The 19,787-nt window shown below is 40.0% G+C and overlaps 2 protein-coding genes across 3 annotated transcripts in view; one reads left to right on the forward strand and one right to left on the reverse strand.

The window, feature by feature from the left end:
- Positions 1–19,787, reverse strand: part of ACSF2 (acyl-CoA synthetase family member 2) — a 64,149-nt gene that overhangs the window by 16,717 nt on the left and 27,645 nt on the right. The window lies entirely within an intron of this gene.
- Positions 1,615–17,784, forward strand: CHAD (chondroadherin). The gene is made up of 4 exons (XM_060764771.2): positions 1,615–2,465; positions 13,882–14,045; positions 14,184–14,329; positions 14,874–17,784. Exons 1-3 carry the CDS (start codon positions 1,686–1,688, stop codon positions 14,323–14,325), a joined length of 1,086 nt encoding a protein of 361 aa, XP_060620754.1. The 5' UTR covers positions 1,615–1,685; the 3' UTR covers positions 14,326–14,329; positions 14,874–17,784.

Genomic DNA, 19,787 nt, shown 5'->3' on the forward strand with positions numbered 1-19,787 from the left:
GAGCGGAATATAAATAAAGTTGTTTATTATTATCATTATTATTATTATTATTATTATTATTATTATTAAAATCTTTGATGCTTGATTTGGTCCAAAATGCAGCCACCAGCAAATTAATGGAACAGACAAACTGGAATTTGCCATTCAAATATGAAATTTTCTGCACTAGTTACCAATTTCTTTCTGGGTTTAGTTTCTAGTGCTGATTGGGACTCATCTTCAAGGATATGAAACTGCTTACGTCCTTCTAACCCTAGAAGTCTTAAGAAACAGCTTTTCTGTGGAGACTCAAAATAATGGACCTACTCAGTGGTATTCACCTAGTCTCTTATTTCTCCTTCAAGTGGGAATTTTTAAGCAGTGCATCGATCTTTTACTCTTTTACTTCAGAACTATGGAAATGAATAGGATTATTTAGGAACCACTAAGACAAGTCTTACTGATTCCAATTGGTCTACTCTGGTTGAAACAAAACTGGATTAAGCACTGCAGTGACTTTAAACTGGACAGGACGTAAAGTTATCTATGTGTCCCCTTTGTTTATAATAAAGGACAACTCAAAATGTGTTAGGTTAACAAAGATCTCAATTATTATCATCTCACTCCAACATGTATATCATGGGTAACAATTTCTGCACATAGATATTCTAACAACATCACAATCTTCCTTGGAAGTAATCCTCTTATCTTCCAACGTCCCTCTTTTCTAGGAGCATGCTTCTTCTCCCTTGCTCTGAATAACAACAACAAAAACTTCATTCTTGTATCCTGCCTCCATCTCCTCAAAGGGACTCGGAACAGCTTACATATGGCACAAAGAGGCTAAGACAAAGCATAAAATAAACACACAGAACAATACAATAAAATAAAAACTATAGTATATAAAAACAACAATTTAAAACCCAGAATCCTCCAGGAGGGTCTTCTGATGACCAAGAAAAGACATTGAAAACATGGCAAGAGATGCAGAGGGTTGATGTTGGCTGGATATTATCCCATGTTATGTAACAGCTAAAATGAATGGAAGGCTTATCTAAAATTATTGTTATCTGATACAGTAGTACTTAAGTTTAATAACAAAATATTAGAAAGAATACACAGAGGTTGTACATCAACAAAATCCATGTAAGCCACACTGATCTGAGTGAGGGGGAGATGTGTTCTGTCTAGAGATTTTTTTAAGATATTAAAGAGATGTACAAAGATGCTCTGTGGAGATAGAATTATTATTAATGAAGCCACTATTAGATTGCATGAAGAAGAACGATTCATTTTACAACAGCTAAAGAAGTAGGGAGGCAGGAAACAATTTCATTTTCCTATGTGCACAATGTAGGACCTATGGAGAGACATGCAAGTGCTGTCCATTCATATGATGTGTTGGAGAGGAAAAGCATCTTGAAAAACATTAATGCTTCAAAGAGGGCGGGGCAAGAGAGAAGGAGGGAGGAATCATCTCTGCTTGATGCCAAGGGGTTAAAGCCACACCAGGTTCCTGAAACCCATTACTTCCAAGTCTGGCTGCTGCCTGTGGTTAGTGGGCAGGGATCTTGTTTTTAATAACATTATAAATAGAGCTGTGTTCAACTTGCTGCAGAGTCACTCTCTCTTTCACTCCACCTTCTCCCTTCCTCTCCTCCTCCTCCTCCTTCTCCTCCTTAAACACTCATCGTAGCTCTGTGGATATGAACCGGTCAGCCTTCCTATTCAAGCTGTTCTGCTTGCTGATATGCCTGCTGCCCATACTGCAGGCATGTCCCCAGAACTGTCACTGCCATGGTGGAGATCTCCATCATGTCATTTGTGACAACGTTGGGCTGAGAAAGATTCCCAAGGTAGCTGAACAGACACGGCTCCTCAATCTCCAGAGGAACAACTTCCCTGTCTTGCCAACCAATGGTTTCAGAGATTTGAGAAATCTTGTATCGCTCCACCTCCAACATTCCCACATCAAAGAGATCTCCAGTGGAGCCTTTCGGGGTCTGAAGCAATTGGTCTATCTTTATTTGTCTAATAATGACATTAATGTCATCAGGATGGGAGCCTTTGATGACCTGATAGAACTTACGTACCTCTACATAGACCATAACAAGATTGCTGACTTACCCAAGGGACTCCTCTCCCCAATGATTAATCTTTTCATCCTGCAACTAGGCAGCAACAAGCTCAGAGAGCTGAAATCAGGAGTCTTCCATGGCACCAAGGACCTTCGCTGGCTCTATCTGTCAAACAACTCAATCTCTTCTATCCAGCCAGGAGCACTGGATGATGTGGAAAACTTGGCTATATTCCACTTGGATAAGAACCAATTGACCAGCTACCCACTTTCTGCAATGAGCAAGCTGAGGGTGGTGGAGGACCTGAAGCTATCACACAACTCAATTAAAGTCATTCCAGACTTAGCCTTCCAGTCTTTTGGGCGCTACATGGAGACCCTCAGCTTGGACAACATGGGCCTAGAAAAGGTAAGAGTTCATGGAGCTCACTTTCTCCTAATCTATCTAAATACATAATCTGTAAATTCTGTCTCGATCTCCCTGAATTTCATCATTCTGGCACAAGATAGGGCAACATATATCCCCAACCCACAGCCTTTGTTGCAACCCTTCCAATAATCCCCACAGCTTCAGATATCGCTGCAAAATATTCTATGTTTCCCAGAAGAATAATACTACTGGCTGGTTATTGGGACCATGGTTTTATTGGGAATCCAGGTACACTCTCTCCATACTTATATTTGGAAATGCAACACTTGTGATTTAAATGGCAGTGGAGGTATGAAAATGTTGGGAGCAGGTGGTTTGTTGGCATCCAAGGTGGTATGGCTGTTGCATGACCAAGAAATAGTCTGTGGTTATGGAGAGAGGATCTCGTTTGAGACTCTGCTGCTAAATTACCCAGGGGGAAGGGGGAAGTTCGAAGCCCACCCAAATGAGGTTTTCTCACATGAAAGAATACTTGCCATTAATCTTAATGGCACTGTGAAAATATAATTTCACTGACAACCCGTACTTACAAGATACAGGGAACAGCCTCACTCAGAAACAACTTGTAGGAAAGGAAATACAGAAAACCTGAAAGTAAACTCATAGGAGGTGGAGGCAGATTTGATATTGGAAGACCATAACCTCTGTCAATATTCATGAAGTCTAAGGGGGAGGGAGGGGAATGCAGGAAGTATGAGACAGAAGACAATAGCATGACAGAGACAATCCATGTCTACTGGGAAGAGGCAGACCTGCACCTGATGCTGTCTGGCTGCTACGGCACAGCTGGGGAGAATCCCTGCACACTCCATGTGCAGTGGTTGAAAAAGTACTTAAGCTGATGGCACTTCCACAAAGATTCTGGCAACAATCTCCTCCTCCTCTTCCTCCTGAAGACGCTGAGCAGCAGTGGGCACAACTGATTTCAAAACAGGTTTAGGAAAGTTTAACTTCCTCACAAACAGCTACTGCAATAGGCTGAGAGAGCAAAGATATCCCTTCTCTTCAGCACCTTGCAACCATGTTCAATTAGCAGAGCAGGTGGCAGTGCCACATTATGAACAATGTGTTGAACATGCCCCTTGCAGGGTCAGAGGGGTGTTAGGAAGTAGGACATCAGGACTGGGGAAAGAGAGAAAAAAGGGCCAGGTCAAGAAGTGCTGGGGCCCTGTTAAGTTCTAGAGGCCCCACACAATTACCAAACAAAAGCAAAATATGTGTTATTTTGACAGAAGATGATTCCACTATGTAACATGATTTTGTCCCTGGGTTATAAATGTTATTTCCTAATTAGTTCTATCATAAAACATGGAAAAGGTTTTTAAAACTGCAAAAACTTTGTTTTTGTGGGACATCCTGCAGCACATTTTGATATAGTTTTGCAATGAATATCTCATAAAGTCTCAACCACTTCAACATAGTTTGTGGCAGCCACAAAACTACTTTAAAAGTAAGTACCACACAATTATACAGGAAATAAACCTTTCAAACCAGGACCAGATTTTTTTCAATTTTTGTTACATAGTATTATTTTTGGCTCTTTTTTTACTTTTTAATGGGAGGTCCTAAGTTGCTATTCAGTTGGCTTGTGTGTTAACTGTTTAGTGGGAGAGGAGAGAGAGTTCCTTGAACTCTCTCTCCCCTCCCACCAGATAGCTTTGATTCCTTATATCTTAGCACATTGTCTATAAATGCCATAAATTTTCATCTTGCTGAGAAGACCAATCCACTAATGCTAAGTAGGGAAGTGTATGCCTACAGAATGCTTGAGGACAATAGATAATCACAAAAAAAACCAAAAACTGTGAGGAGCCATTTTGGTAACTGCATCAATATAATTGGGGTAAAAATGACATAATTCCAAAGATGGGTATTTTCTGTACAATATAGTGCTGGTTTTTACCTTTAAAGCTCTAAATGGTTCAGGTACAGACTGTCTGACAAACAACACCTCCCACTATAGATCAACTTGGACACTGCGGTCATTAGAGGAGGCCCTGCTCTTGGTCTCACCCCCATCCCAAGTGAGGCTGGTGGAAATGAGAGAAAGGGTCTTCTCCATAGCTGTCGCCCACCTCTGGAACTCCCTTCCTAAGGAGTTAAAGATGGCCCCCTCCCTCCCCACCTTGAAGAAACAGCTGAAAATGTACTTTTGCTAACTGGCCTATGAGGAGTAGTAGTAGTAGACAATAATACTACCATTATACCTCTGATTAATATTAGCTACCATCCGTATCCATGCCCTGTTTGCCCCACCAGCTCAATAGACATCTTGAGCAATGATCAATCTATTTCCCTCCAAGGAACTGGGAAATTGATGCTTCTGCTCAATGTTTGATGTTTAGTCTTATGTTGGATATAACAGGTCGCATTTTTATTTAATTTTAGTTGTTAAGACATAATTCTATATGTTGGGTTGTCAATTTTCATTATTATGGGTGTATTATTGTTGTGTTCGGGCATTGAATGTTTGCCTTTTATGTTTGGAATCGGCCCTGAGGGAGATAGGGTGGAATATAAATGAAGTTGTTGTTGTTGTTATTGTTGTTGTTGTTGTTGTTGTTATATCACTGTTGAAAAATTGTGGTTCTTCCAAAGATCTGTAAAACCCAAGTTCTTGTTTTTGAAAGAAAAAAGAATCAAATATTTAATAGCACTTAAACTGTGTTTAAATGAGGCAAACTGTGTGACAAAAAAGAGTGAGAAATTTGATTTAGTATATTTTAAGTTCCAAGATCTAAAATAAGTAGTTCTTAAATAAATTTTCCACATCCACATCAGACTCCTTCCTCCTCCATCAAACTATGGAACCTTTCCTCTTGTAGGTTCCCTTTCAAGTTCTGCATCCAAACACTTCCACTGCTGCATCCCTCTCCTCACTTGAGTTACACATTTGTAATCTCAGCCCTCTGCCTTCATCTCATCATCAAATGATGTTCAAAAACTTCATTGTTCTACTCATAGTACTTATCATCCACTGAATTCAATAAAGGTGCAATGGTACTAAAATAATCATAGTGACTATATGAAATGAACAAAGTAAATGAAGTGTAAGAATATGAAAGTGTATGCTTGTGTTTTGCATGTCATGGGTCAGTGAGAGACAAAAAAAGGCAACCAGGTTGAGTTGAAAATGGAACAACCTACAAAACCTGAGAAAAGTGAAGTCCTATTCCTAAACAACAGAGTAATTGGCTGTTTTTGGAAAAACATTGGAATGACTGCGCAGGGATCTTTGCAGACAAGATGGCTAGTAGGCAGCCTGGCAAGTACACAGCAGTAGGGAGACTGAGTAAACATAAGGACTTCTTTTCTCCTCCACATCCCCATCTCAACTCTATACTTCATAAAGAAGGATTTGTTTATTGGCTATCTCTCAAGAGAAACCCTCACAGCATTTCACAAAGAAGCTCTATCCCTCTCCAAAGAGCCAGAGGGATGTTCAGGCAATGCAGCAAAATACTCTTCTTCATCTCAGCAAATGAGTCATGAACCAGGGGGGAAAGTGTCATGCATGAGGTGCTATTTGTAAACAGGAGGTGATATCATGCTAGAAGAGACCACTTCAAAGAGCAGCAGCAGGATGGAAGACTTCCAGGTGAACAAGGAGTGCAGTTTCTAGAGTGCTTTAGGACCACACCAAGGTTACCCAGGTGAATCAGCAGAGCACCTCCTACCAAACAGTAACCCTCCAAAAGATGAAAAGAAATGGAGAGTGGAAAAGAGAAGGAAATGAGCAACTTGAATCAATTTAAAGCCCAATGAGGTAGCATGTTGGCAAGCAAAATCAAATGCACACTATTTACTGAACAAATTCACCAAAGGACACAGGATACTAGGTAATTAAGTTGGTGGTGGTGATGTTTGGGAAGAGCAGTAATTTATTCCCAAGTAAAGAAATGTGAAACTTTTTAAGGACAGTAAAGAACTTTTCCCTCTTCATATTACATCATTTAGACTGCTCAGAATTATGGATAATTTTGTTTGGTCTTAAAAAAATATTGCCCGACTGTGGATTTTGGAATTATATAAGATGTTCAGCATTACTCAAATATGACTCAACCATGGTCATAAAGAAATCTTCCAGTGCAGACATATGAACAAATTCTTGAAGTAGTCATACATAAGCTGAAGAGGATATCACACAAACAAATAATGCAGGAAATGACGTGGTTCTAAATTAAAAGCCACTCAAGAACCAAGATTAAAGCAATGTTTATGAAATTATAAACATTCTTAACTGTAATGATTTCCCCTCATCCAGATATCTGGGTCATAGTCTGAACTTCACTTAGACCACAGGTGCCCGACTTTTAAAGCTAAGGGCCAGTTCACAGTCCCTCAGCCTGCTGGGGGGCCAGACTATAGTTTGAAAAGAAACATGAATGCATTCCTATGCATACTGCATATGTCTTATTTGTAGAGCAAAAAATATATGAAAGAACAACACAATATATAAAACAAGGAACATTTTTAACCAACATAAACGGAAGTGTGGCCCTGCTTTTGGATGATGAAAGAGTCAAGTTAATTAGGATTTTTATTGTTGTGTGCCTTCAAGTTGTTTCAGACAGTGGCATATATTGCCTCAGAGTCTGGTGGAGTCTCCTTTTCTGGAGGTTTTTCAGCAGAGGCAGCAGAGGCAGCACGTCCATCTGTTAGGTGGGCTTTGATTGTGGTGGGGGGAGGGCTTATAATTGCTGCCCAGATCTCCTCTTTTCTTCCCAAGGGAGGAGCCATGACAAACGGCAGCCTTCTTGGAAACTGCAGTGAGGCGAAGTGGGATGAATGCAGGGTGGAGACGGAAGGGAGGGAAGCCAGGCAGGCACTTGGCCTATGGGGACTGCTTTTCCCAGCCATGCAGCAGCAGCAGCAGCAAGTGCGTGGGGCAAGCAGACCAACTGAGGAATCTTCCTTTGTAAAGAAATAAAGGAAAAGTTGTGGGGGAAGAGAGAGAGAGGCAAGGGGCTACTGGGACGGGGTGCCTGAGGACAGAGCCATACAAGGAGAAGGCAATGCTTAATCAGGTGAACACAAGAGGCTGCCATCTCCCTTTCTCTCCTTGTGAGCAGTCCATCTTTTCAGGGGCCCTGATTCCCAAGAAGGAAGGAACAAATAAATGAACAAAGAGGGGAAGTAAGATAAGCAAAGAAGGGAGGAAGGAAGGAAGCCAAGGAGGGGAGGGAGGAAGCAAGGAAGAGAGGCCTGAAGAGAGGAGGGTGGTGGAAATTTGAACAGAGGACGCAATTGGGTCCCAGGCCAGACTTCAGATATGCCTGAGTTAGACCAATAACTGGATTACTATTTTAGAGCAGAAGCAATGGTTTTACAGCCCAGAAACAAAAGCCTATATAGGAGCTGTCCACAGCACCCCAACCACACTACATCTTTTACCATGGAGTTTATCAGAGGAGGATTTCTTGATAGACAGACTCCACAGTGAACAACAAATGCTACAGCAACAACAATCCCCACTCAGCTGTTGTACTGACTCTCTTCTGAATTCACAGTTGTCTCCACACTTTTTATTTCCCAGAATAATGACTCTATACATTTCAAAACATTATTTAATTGATAGTATTTCATGTTAACATTTGCTGTAGGCCATCAACTCTTGCTTCCTCAATGTAGCCATTTATATATGTCATTTAACCCCATTTATACACTTTCTAAAATTATGTAGGTTGAATGGGAACCATTGTGATGTGGCTTCTTCCATTTCCACTGGAGTAACTGGGCCACAACATAGCCCCTGTGTATACCAGCACTGTTGCTATCATAATAAAGAATATGCCCCCCCCCCTTATACACACGCATTTTCATTTCTTCTACTCTCTCATAGACTTAATCTCTGAACAATAAACTCAATTATCTGTTGGTTTATCCGTCCAGTATAGTATTCTAATTATTTTTACTGGTATACGTTATAATATTGGTCTACGTAATGCACTGTATTAGAAAAACTCTTCCTACTTACTACTTCATCATACTAGAGAATGAATCCATTTTAAATCCAGTTTCTGGCTCCTGCAGAATTCTGGGTTTTGTAGTTTAGTGAGGCTGTTAAAGGCTCCTCCCTAAACTACAAACCCCAGAATTCTGCAGGAGGCAGCAACTGGATTTAAAGTGGATTCATTATTTAATGTAATGAGGTCCTTAGTATCACAAAGTGCATCTATACTATAATTAACACAGTTTGACATTTCTTTAATTGCCATGGCTCAGTGCTATGGAAACATGTGAGTTGCAGTTTTACAAGGTCTTTGGCATTCTCTGCAAAAATAATAATAATAATAAAAAAATGCTGGTGTCTCACCAAAGTGCAATTGTCATAATTCTATAACATTGAGCCATGGCAATTAAAGAAATGTCAAATTATGTTAATTCTATAGTACAGATGCATCCTTACTTTCATTCTGGGGATAAAAGCTGCCACAACCTATTAGTGAAATGGTAATATGAAGTTAATCTATGAATCCTGGTATGATGAAGTACACTAATACGAATTCAGATGAGCTCTGCCCTTTTTTTCTAATACATGCAAGTTTGTTGTTTACAATCAGTGTTTCCTTTTAGTGTGCATAGCAATTAACTTTTATAATATTATAATATATATAGAACATATAAATTGAACTAATAATGAAAAATAATAAAGCAAAACCATTAAAGGATCTCACATGAATAAAGTGAAACGACTCCACTGAATCTTATAAAAATACTTGCTCGAAAATTACTATTTAATGGATGTAACAGAGCATCATAATATGCATCCAGGTAGATTTTCTTTCAGGATGAACAGTATTGGCAATTAAAAAGACATCGCAAATGTGTTAAACTTTTCATTGAACTTAGCAGATACAAATTTGAAGATGTATACAACAATAGGGAACCATTATGCCAAGATGCATATAATAAATTCACATTACATTACTTACATTTCATGCCATTTTTGACCTCGGCACATACTCAGGATACTAAGTTACACACAAGAAATATTGTGAAGATCCAATATACTGTATTCAACAAAAATCCACAGCAAGAAGGACCAGGGCTGCTTTCAACAGTTTCAATAAATCTTTGTTTCAAACAATCATACTTAATATTAACTATAGTTTGTTAGTTTAGACAAAATTAAAGAGCATGGTTAAGTGAAAATGTCAATGAATATTGTAGGATCCTCGGCTACGTCAGATACTCCTATGACAAGAACTCAGCATCAAGATGAACAATACTCAAGTGTGAATATGTACCAGAAAAAGGAAGATTAACAATAACTGTTAATGAAATGTAAAATAAAGCACACTGCCATGAAATGTCAACAACTGTATCAATGTCACAAATGGTTAGATGCTTGCCTACAAACCACATGTGAAAGAGAGCCCTGCAGACAACCCAAGCACAACCTGCTTGGATTCATTTAGTGATGGACCATAAGAGGATTGCTTACACAATGTATTTCTTTTGTCTATTCCTTATGGCCTTTCATTCAGCTATTATTTTATGCCAATATTGCTTAACAACCTAGTACTAACACAGCTATCAAGGTGCTAAGTACAGGAGACGTACAAGGGCATGTTCTGATGAGCAGCTGAATATGGGAGTACTGTGGTGGTTTTGGGATACCTTAGCACTTCACATTCCCTAAAAGGAATTATGAGAGCAGTGAAGATGGGCAAGAAACAAGTACTCTTGTAACCACACACTTTTAAGGAAGTTTGAGCTTATGGGGTTTTGCCTGTAAGAAACCCCATAACAAGGGGTTTCCAAAACAAGGGAACTGTTGCACCTCAGCAGGAGTTCACCTTGCTCACAGCACTCACCAGGAAACTACACGTGATAATAAACAGTTTATTGATAGAAACACATTTTAAAAAGGAAAACCACAATTAGCAAAAAGAAGGATAAACATCCAAAGATTAAAAAAGGAAGCAAGTCCCAAAGGCAATAATCCAAACAGATCAAAGCTGCTTCAGATAGCAGGAATCACCGGAGTCCAAACATGAGAATAAATCCAAGGAGCAAGGATTAAACCAGGAACATGACTCCCAAAAAAATCCATCCAACAAACAAGGAGCAAAACATGGGCAGGAATCCAAAGGTAACAAGGAGCAAAGGTAACAAGGAGCCTAAATCTTGGGTCTTGAACTAAGGCCTGAGCTAGGAAAGAGACAGGAGATCCTTCAGTGAATAGCAACATTGCTTAATCTAAACTCCCAGCAGAGCTCTCTCTAATTTAAGGACTGCAAGACATGAACACATTTCTTTGACCTTGAAGTGCCTGATTCAGCCTCTCTCTCTCAGAATCTTGTGCTGCAATCAGCTCCGTTTCCTCATCTACAGAATCAACAGGCTCTGAAACCCCAATTCCCTCATTGTCATCTGGCTGAACCACAAAGGAGCACTGGCAATGAAAATTGCCTGAGGAAAATTCACCAGGGGAAATGGCTGATTTAATGCTTTAATATTGATCACAGAATTGTACAGAGAACTCTACTTCTGACAGTAAACTTTTGGGGCATAAACATACTGATTTTGTAGGATCCTAGAGACCTGAGGATGAGGAGAGGAATCTGAGGATCTGGAAATGTGTCGTGCTCTTTCTACTGTGGTTGAATGCCAAGTGTAACTTTCCATTTAGAGTCCAATGGGCTCTGCCAAAGTCTACTAGCCATTGAGTCTCTGCAAATATTCTCTTCTATGAATGTAGAAGCTGGGTGCCAGAAATAAAAATAAAATCAGCTCTGAAAAGCTATTTGCTAGTTTAGACATGTAGAGATTTCTAGAAAGAAATAGGTCATAGTATACTTCTACTTTAATTTTTAAAGGAGGTTGAAATAAAACAGTTATTAATATCTCCATATTCAACAAGCAGCCTTATACTCTCCACATGTTTAAAGATATAAGTTTTATGATTATTTACCCTATTTATACCCTGTCTTTCTCTACCCCGAAGGGGACTCAAGGCAGCTTACAACAGAGGCAATTTTTCAATGTCATAAACACATTCAATTCCAAAATTAAAGATTAAAACTTGAGTTAAAATTAATACATATTAGACACCTAAAAACATTCCATTCCATAATATGGATGTGCTTTCATAGAATTTTATACTGAGCAACAGAGACATCCCTCACAAAATGCAAGATGATAGTATTCCCTTCTTGTCTTTCATCTTCTCAGAGGAAAAGGCACTTCACATTTAAACCAAAGTCTACGGAATTAAGTCATGCATATTGTATTTGCTCCTGGTTTGCTTTGTTCTTCTATAAAAATAATCAACATAGGTTAGGTTTAAACTGAAAGACTCCAATGTGTGACTCCAATACACAAATGTGCTCCCTCTTTTAATTCAAAATAACCGCATTGTCACTTCCATTTTTGGGAAAGGCCAGTGCATGCCTAAATCAGACAGGGAAAGCCTAAATATAGGTCAAAACTGACAATCAAACCCTGAAGGTTTTGAGGGAGGTTTTGGCCATTTTCAAGTAAAGACAGGAATTGGATAAAACTGGAAATAAATGTGTGACTCTATAAGTTCCTGTGGGGGGCCAATGAAGCAACACAACTACTAGTCAATTAGCAATCACCACTGCAAAACAAGGACTAAAGCCTTCTCCAAATCTTGCTTGCCCTGAAAATGTCAAAACTTCATTCATCCATTGCTTCTTTCATTGTCTCATTTTCCTTTTTACTGATCTCAGCTGTAATTTTAGGGAAAGAGAGCAATTCATACAGAATAAGGACAATGATGCTCTGTGCAAGTAGCTAGTAAGCTGTGGCCAAAACATACACGTTGCACTACACTGCTGTTTGTCACATACAGGTTGAATGTCCCTTATCTGAAATGCTTGGGGCCAGAAGTGTTTTGGATTTTCTTCAGATTTTGGAATATAGTTGGCCCTCCATATCCTTCAGATTTTGGAATATAGTTGGCCCTCCATATCCATATATTATCCATCCACAACTTGAGAAAAATTCCCCTTGAAAACTGCCTCAAGTCGCCAGAAGACTGAGAGGGGCAGTATAGAAATATACTAAATGAATAAAATAAATAAATTTCAAGAAATATAATATATATATAATATGTTTGTTTGTGGGATTAACATAACTCAAAAACCACTGGACAAATTGCCACCAAATATGGACACAAGACACCTACTAACCCAAGGAGTTGCCATCACTCAAAAAAATTGTCATTTTGGAGTTGTAGTTGCTGGGATTTATAGTTAACCTACTACAATCAAAGAGCATTCTGAACTCCACCAATGATGGAATTGAACGAATCTTGGCACACAGAACTCCAATGACAAATAGAGAATACTGGAAGGGTTTGGTGGGCATTGATCTTGAGTTTGGGAGTTGTAGTTCACCTACATCCAGAGAGCACTGTGGACTTAAACAATGATGGATCTGGACCAAACTTGGCACAAATACTCCATATGCCCAAATATGAACACAGATGGAGTTTGGGGGAAATAGACCCTGATATTTGGGAGTTGTAGTTACTGGGATTTATAGTTCACCTACAATCAAAGAGCATTCTGGACCCACCAACGACAGCATTGGGGCAAACTTACTACACAGAACCCCCATGACCAACAGAAAATACTTAAGGCCATCGAGTCCAATTCCCTTCACCAGGGAAAGAAAACGTAATCAAAGTCCTCCTGACAAAGAGGCATCCAGCCATAGATATAGATAGATATATATGATTCACACACACAAAGATATAGTATCATAGATTTGAAAGGGTCCCCTAAAGAAGGACAATTATATGTTGCATGTTCCAGAGTAGGCAAACCAGACAATCTCCACATCAACACTGACAAAGAAACAACAAGAAATACTGTTTACCCACAAGCATCAAGAAATTACATATATTAGAAACCAACACTTTCTCGTTACTTTATTTTTCAGCTCACAAGACTGGGCCACAACAACGTGTGCCAGGGAATAACTAGTTTTATATAAAGGACAGCATTCTACTGCGCAAATATACAAAATGGTGCCCACGAAAAATTCTGGAACCAAACCTCAGTAGATACCAAGGACTTGTTGATTTGAGGTGCTTCCAGACAGATACCTTTGAGAACTCTTAGTCAAAAAACATTTAACTGTTCTGTCTTTTCCTCCTTATTTACTTTGTGGTGAGATTATCATTATTATTTTTATGATCATGATTATCCACAAGAAGACTTAAAGTGACTATAAAAGGAATAGGAAAACCATGAAAGGATTATATATACCAAATGGTATCTTGCACCCTGTTAGATTCAGTTTGGGGCAGGTCAATCATGTAGAAAAGGCCTTATCTGGAAGCACACTAGAAATGTGGGGAAAGCTTGGGTTTAAAGGGCTGATATATAATAAGCGCTGTCTCATTTTTTTGCCTCAGTTTTCAGATAAAGCATTTGCTGGCACAACCACACTGAAGACTGTTCACATTGAGAATAACAAACTTTCCAGTCTTCCTGGAAGCTTTCCCTTCAACCGCCTTGAGACACTCACCTTGTCCAATAACCCATGGCACTGTTCCTGTCAGCTAGCACCTCTACGCAGGTAAGAGAGCACTTGCCCTCTTCTATCTCATGTTTGTGGGGATATGTTGATTAGTTAATGTGTCTGTGTAATACAAGGCACAAGAGTTGGCAAACAGGCTCCTGGTGACAGTGTAAATGCATTTTTTCTCTCCTTCAGGTGGCTGGAATCCACCCGCTCACGCCCTGATGCAGCCTGTGCCTCACCCTCTCAGGCTCGAGGACAGCAGATTCGAGACACAGCGGCACTCCGTGGCTGCAAACTCCCCACTAGGAGGTCTAAGAAGGGAAGTCGACATTAAACAGGCAATTTATTTTTCCCCATTTTCTGTTAGACATCACAGATTGGATTTAGTACTCCAAACTAAAACAGACCCATGGAATCAACTGCTAAATGGCAAGTCAGCCCAAGATTATCTCATTGCTTTACTCTAAATTGTAGAGTGTGAATTACCCAATGTTACTCAATGGGTGACGTTACTTGAGTGAGGATTTGAAACCTTATCTCTTAGGCGCCTTCTACATTGCCATATAAAATCCAGATAAGCTGCTTTAAATTGGATAATATGGTATTATAGACTCATATAATCCAGTTCAAAGCAGATAATGTAGATTATCTGCTTTGGCAATCTGGATTATATGGCAGTGTAGAAGGGGGCTTAGAATCCTAGTTCAACACTCAAACCAGCATACCACTCCAGCTGCGAGTCTTGCAGTTTCTCAAGTTGTTCCTGACACACACACACACACACACACACACACACACTCATGACTGCTCCTATGATTACAATTTTATCTGCTCAGAAGACTTTTCAGACAGATGTCTTTGTTTTTTGTGTTTTTTATGCAGGACCTGGGAAAGCCAGTCCAGGCGACTGGCCACTTCAACTAATCAGAAAACTACTGATTCCTTCCAAGCCTTTCATCTTAAAGCGTCTCCTTTCCATCAAGGAATATTTCATTTATCCAATCACATCTATGTTCTGCCAAGTGCGGATTGCAAGGTGGAATCCACCATTCCATTTGCCTCACCTCTGTTATTCCATGTATTATTTTAAAAGAGAAGGTTTTTTTTAATGTAAACTATGCATGACATTGCTAAAACAAGCTAATCTAGTTCCTGCTGGTAAAATACAGTCATCTCTCCTGATACCATTCAGTTTTTCACTTTGTTACCAGGATTTCCTTTCCTAAATGCTGAGAACTGACAAAGGAACATAAAACATTTATCTACAATCCTGGTCCCGCAGATCAATGACTCTTCTGTTGGAAGTATATATATGTACTCAAATTCAGTCTGCAGCCAAAAACCTATGCATTTTGAGCAGAATCTATAGGGTAAGAGATGTCATTATCTCTTGCAAGTACTGATCACAAAGTGGTATGTCCTCTTTCTATGATTATAAATCGCCAGGCAGAAAACTGCAATGGTTGTCAGTTAGCAGGAGGCAAGCAATGAGACAGTGATAGTAAACTTTTTAAAATGTGTAGCTAAAATTCAAAGTGATAAGATTGAAGGAAGAAGAAACTGCATCAAACATCCATTAAGTAATTTACAGATGCAAATTATCCTAAACCAGGAAGACCGGAGAGGGACACTGTGGATCTTTAGATGAGATTTTTCTCAGTCTGATCACCACAATGTCAGGGGTGCTTTGAATGGATTGGGGTTGGACTGGATGGCCCGCGAGGGCTCTTCCAACTCTATGATTTTATGGTTTTATATCTCAGTAAACTTGGAACTCAGTTAAAAGATGAAAATGCAGATGGAGAAAGTGCAGACTTAAAGTAATTTTATAGACTACCTACAATGCCTATGTTACCTCACTTCCACAACCCTCCCCCAAGACATCCATTCAAAATAACCAAATAACCACAACCAATAACCAATACACAAACAGAAAACATAACCCTTGAGAATGGGGGTTACTGGTGGTCCTTTGGCCGTACTTAGAAAACTTGGTTGACTTCTCACTTTTAAAGAATCGAGACAGGGTTTTTCCTCCTATTTCAAAATAGATCCCACCTGGAACTGGAAAAGATATGGATGAGTTAAGGTTCTCCCAAACAGTGAAATGGCCAGGAGTATCTCCATTCCTAGAGTCCTTAAGATGGTGGTGGTTGTGGTGGTGGAAAGCACACCAATTGTGGGTGACAGGCCTATCACATGTGGGTGGGCAGTGCTCATCCTTGGATTAAATCATGGATTCTGTAAGTATAGACATGCCCAAGGCTGCTATCTTTCTGAGCTCATTCTTAGACAGAGACCTGACAGAATCACACCTGAATGGAGGCTGTGTGATTGTGGGTCGGTGCTCTTTTGAAGCACCAGGCCTGACTAGTCTAAAAACAAATTAAAAACTAAATTAAGATTTGACCCTCTAGGGCAGAGGTTCTCAATCTGTGGGTTCCCAGATGCTTTAGCCTACAACTTCCAGAAATCCTGGCCATTTTACCAGCTGTTAGGATTTCTGGGAGTTGAAAGTCAAAACATATGGGAGCCCACAGGTTGAGAACCACTGCTCTAGGGCGCCTTCCACACAGCTGTATAAAATCCACATTGAACTGGATTATATGGCAGTGTGGATTTGGATAATCCAGTTCAAAGCAAATATTGTGGATTATCTGCCTCGATATTCTGGTTATACGGCTATGTGGAAGGATCCTAAGTGCTGTTAGATTGCAATTCCCATTTGCCCTAGCTAGCACAGCCAGAGCAGGAGTTGATGGATATTAGGCCCCACTCTCCGTATCTTTGAAGTTTAAGACTATCTGCCAAAATGGATTCCCCCTGGCAAGTAGCAGGTTTCAAGGTCTGGAATCAATTAGAATCTGAGGGTTGTGTGGAAACATTCTCCAAGTGATTGTAATCACACAAAAAGGACACTTTAAGATATTCTGATCTTTTACCAAAATGCCCAAAAATTCACAGCCTCAAAAGGTAGTTGTGTTATTTCTAGGCTGCATTGGCAAAGTCACGTGGGGTAAAATGTTTGGAGAGTCTGGCTGATGCCCCTTTTGTATTGAGAGTGCATCTTGAGCATCCTCTCAAAACATATGCAAAAATGGCAATCTGAGTTAGAATCCCAATATGTAGCCCATTACCCAAGACTGGGAAACCTATAACCTCCCAGAAGCTGATGTCCAATTAGCATTAGCCTAAGGGCCCTTCCACACAGCCATATCTTCCAGAATATCAAGGCAGAAAAATCCCACAATATCTGCTTTGAACTGGGTTATCTGAGTCTACACTGCCGTATATTCCAGTTCAAAGCAGATAATGTGGGATTTTGTTCAGCTGTGGAAGGGGCCTAAGACAGCCTGGCCAATAGTGAGAGACAAGCAGCAACCCATCAACATCTGGAGGACCAAAGGTTCCCCATCCCGGCATAGAAACTTTGAAGATCTTGGCCCTAGAAAGGAACAACGGAGATTAGAAGAAAGCAGGTAAGGCTCACTACCTGGCATCCTGGGAAATGACCCCATTACCATCTATGTGCCAGAAAATTTGGCTGTAGGCAGCAAGATGACTGTGGTTTATCATCGTGGATTTTACAATACCACAACTTCAATTTAACTGCATTTTTAATCCTAAGGTTTTATATAAATATATAATATTTATTCCTTTGTTACCAAATGTAAATGACTCCTAAGAGGATCGTTTTTCAAAATTAAAAATTCCTCTTACTCTTATGTAGAAAACAAATGGTATATTTTCTTATGTACAACTTCTGTATAAAGCTCTTGTTGCAAAGATGAAATGACCAGGTCTTCCTTTGTTCTTATCACTTTTTTCGATGAGGCAGAAATAAAAGTCTGTGTATCTGTAATTAATAGTTCAGTGAATATTGGACACTTTTCTAATCCTACTGAGTAGCCCCCAAACTTATCAAAAAACAATTTCTATTTGAAGAAGATATGTAACAATTATAGGCCACGGTTTCCAAGATCTACAGCATTTCCTATAATATTCTACTTGCACAGATATAGGTACAAAAGTGTAGTTTCACCATCCTTACATTTAGAACTGATTCAAACAGGCATGCTGGAAAGAGTATGGTCACAAAATATGGCATGATCAATAAATAAGAACACAGCCTGCCTGTTCTATTTTATGGCAAGGAATCACCTCAAGGTTGCAACCAAGAATGTCGTGATATTAGTTTATTGTATAAATTAGCATCACATAGAACTGTGAAATGTACTCAGACCTCTCAAAATACTTTCCCAAATACCATAGACAGATTGGCAGAAAAGCTCAATAGTAACCTAACATTGGGAAGCCCCCGGTGACACAGTGGGTTAAACTGCTGAGCTGCTGAACTTGCTGACTGAAAGGTCGCCAGTTTGAATCCAGGGAGTGGGGTGAGCTCCCACTGTTAGCCCCAGCTTCTGCCAACCTGCAAATGTGAGTAGATCAATAGGTACTGCTCTGGCAGGAAGGTAACACCACTCCACGCAGTCATGGTGGCCACATGACCTTGGAGGTGTTTATGGACAACGCCAGCTCTTCGGCTTAGAAATGGAGATGGGCACTAACCCTCAGAGTCGAACACAACTGGATGTAATGTCAGAGGAAAACCTTTACCTTTAACCTAACATTATTCTCTCCCTAGAGCCTCCGCTTCAGTGTCCCTGGCTCTATCAGCAAAAGATGAACTTATGTGTATGACACTGTGGTCTATAGCTAATTGGTGATCCATGGACTAGTACCAGTCCACAAGCCATCAGCTACCAGTCTCAATGAGGAGAAGTTAACACCTTTCCTTGGCATAAGGAGGGGAGGGGGACTGTTCAGTCATCTAAGAAAACTTTTCTATAGTACAGTATCCTCAGCAGCTCCAGCACCAAATCTGAGATTGCAGTGTAACAGATTTCCTGCAAAGTGAAATAAAGAACATGTTCAATATCTGCTGGTACCATTGGAGGTACCCTTTCCTTTTTTTAAAACCTTTGTGAGGAAGGGAAGTTGTTTCAGATAAGTACCAAGATTTAAATCTCTCTGCACATGCATACTGGTCCTGAACCAAACTGGGAGTGTATGCACTTACTCCAAAAACAACCCCCCAAAAAACAGAAAGTTCTGAGAGTGCTTTGGACTGCGAGAAGATCCAACCAGTCAATGTGCTCAGGTTTGTGTTTAATATATCCAGGGGCAAGGCTGGTGCATTTTAATGTGAAAGAATTCAACTATAAAAGCCAACAAACTGTTTGAATGGATATCACAACATGCAGAACCAAACATTCTTCTTGATAAGAGCCAGTTTTTCTTCATGCTTCTGGAAGGGCTAGCTCCTACATGTAAATCCCATTTTGAATGTCCAAGTAGCTGCTACACCAGAAGCCAAAAAAGGAGCCCTCGGTGGTGCAATGTGTCAAATCCTTGAACTAGTAGGACTGCTGACTGAAAGGTTGGCGGTTCAAATCCGGGGAGCGGGGTGAGCTCCCATTTGTCAGCTCCAGCTTCTCATGTGGAGACATGAGAGAAGACTCCCATACGATGGTAAAACATCCAGGCATCCCTGGGCAACACATTCTTGCAGACGGCCAATTCTCTCACACCAGAAACGACTTGCAGTTTCTTAAGTCACCCCTGAAATTGGGGGGGGGGGGACACGGGACGGGACGGGACCCAGAAACCAAACCTTTTAGGCCAAATGAAATGAAGAGGACTTTCCCCAGTAATTCTAGGAGATATTATAAAACCTTGCCTGGTGAAGCAACAAACTAACTTTATTGAGAAAAAAGGATCGCATTTTGACCT

Source organism: Anolis sagrei, chromosome 2 (genome assembly GCF_037176765.1).
Source record: "Anolis sagrei isolate rAnoSag1 chromosome 2, rAnoSag1.mat, whole genome shotgun sequence".
Classification (NCBI taxonomy): domain Eukaryota; kingdom Metazoa; phylum Chordata; class Lepidosauria; order Squamata; family Dactyloidae; genus Anolis; species Anolis sagrei.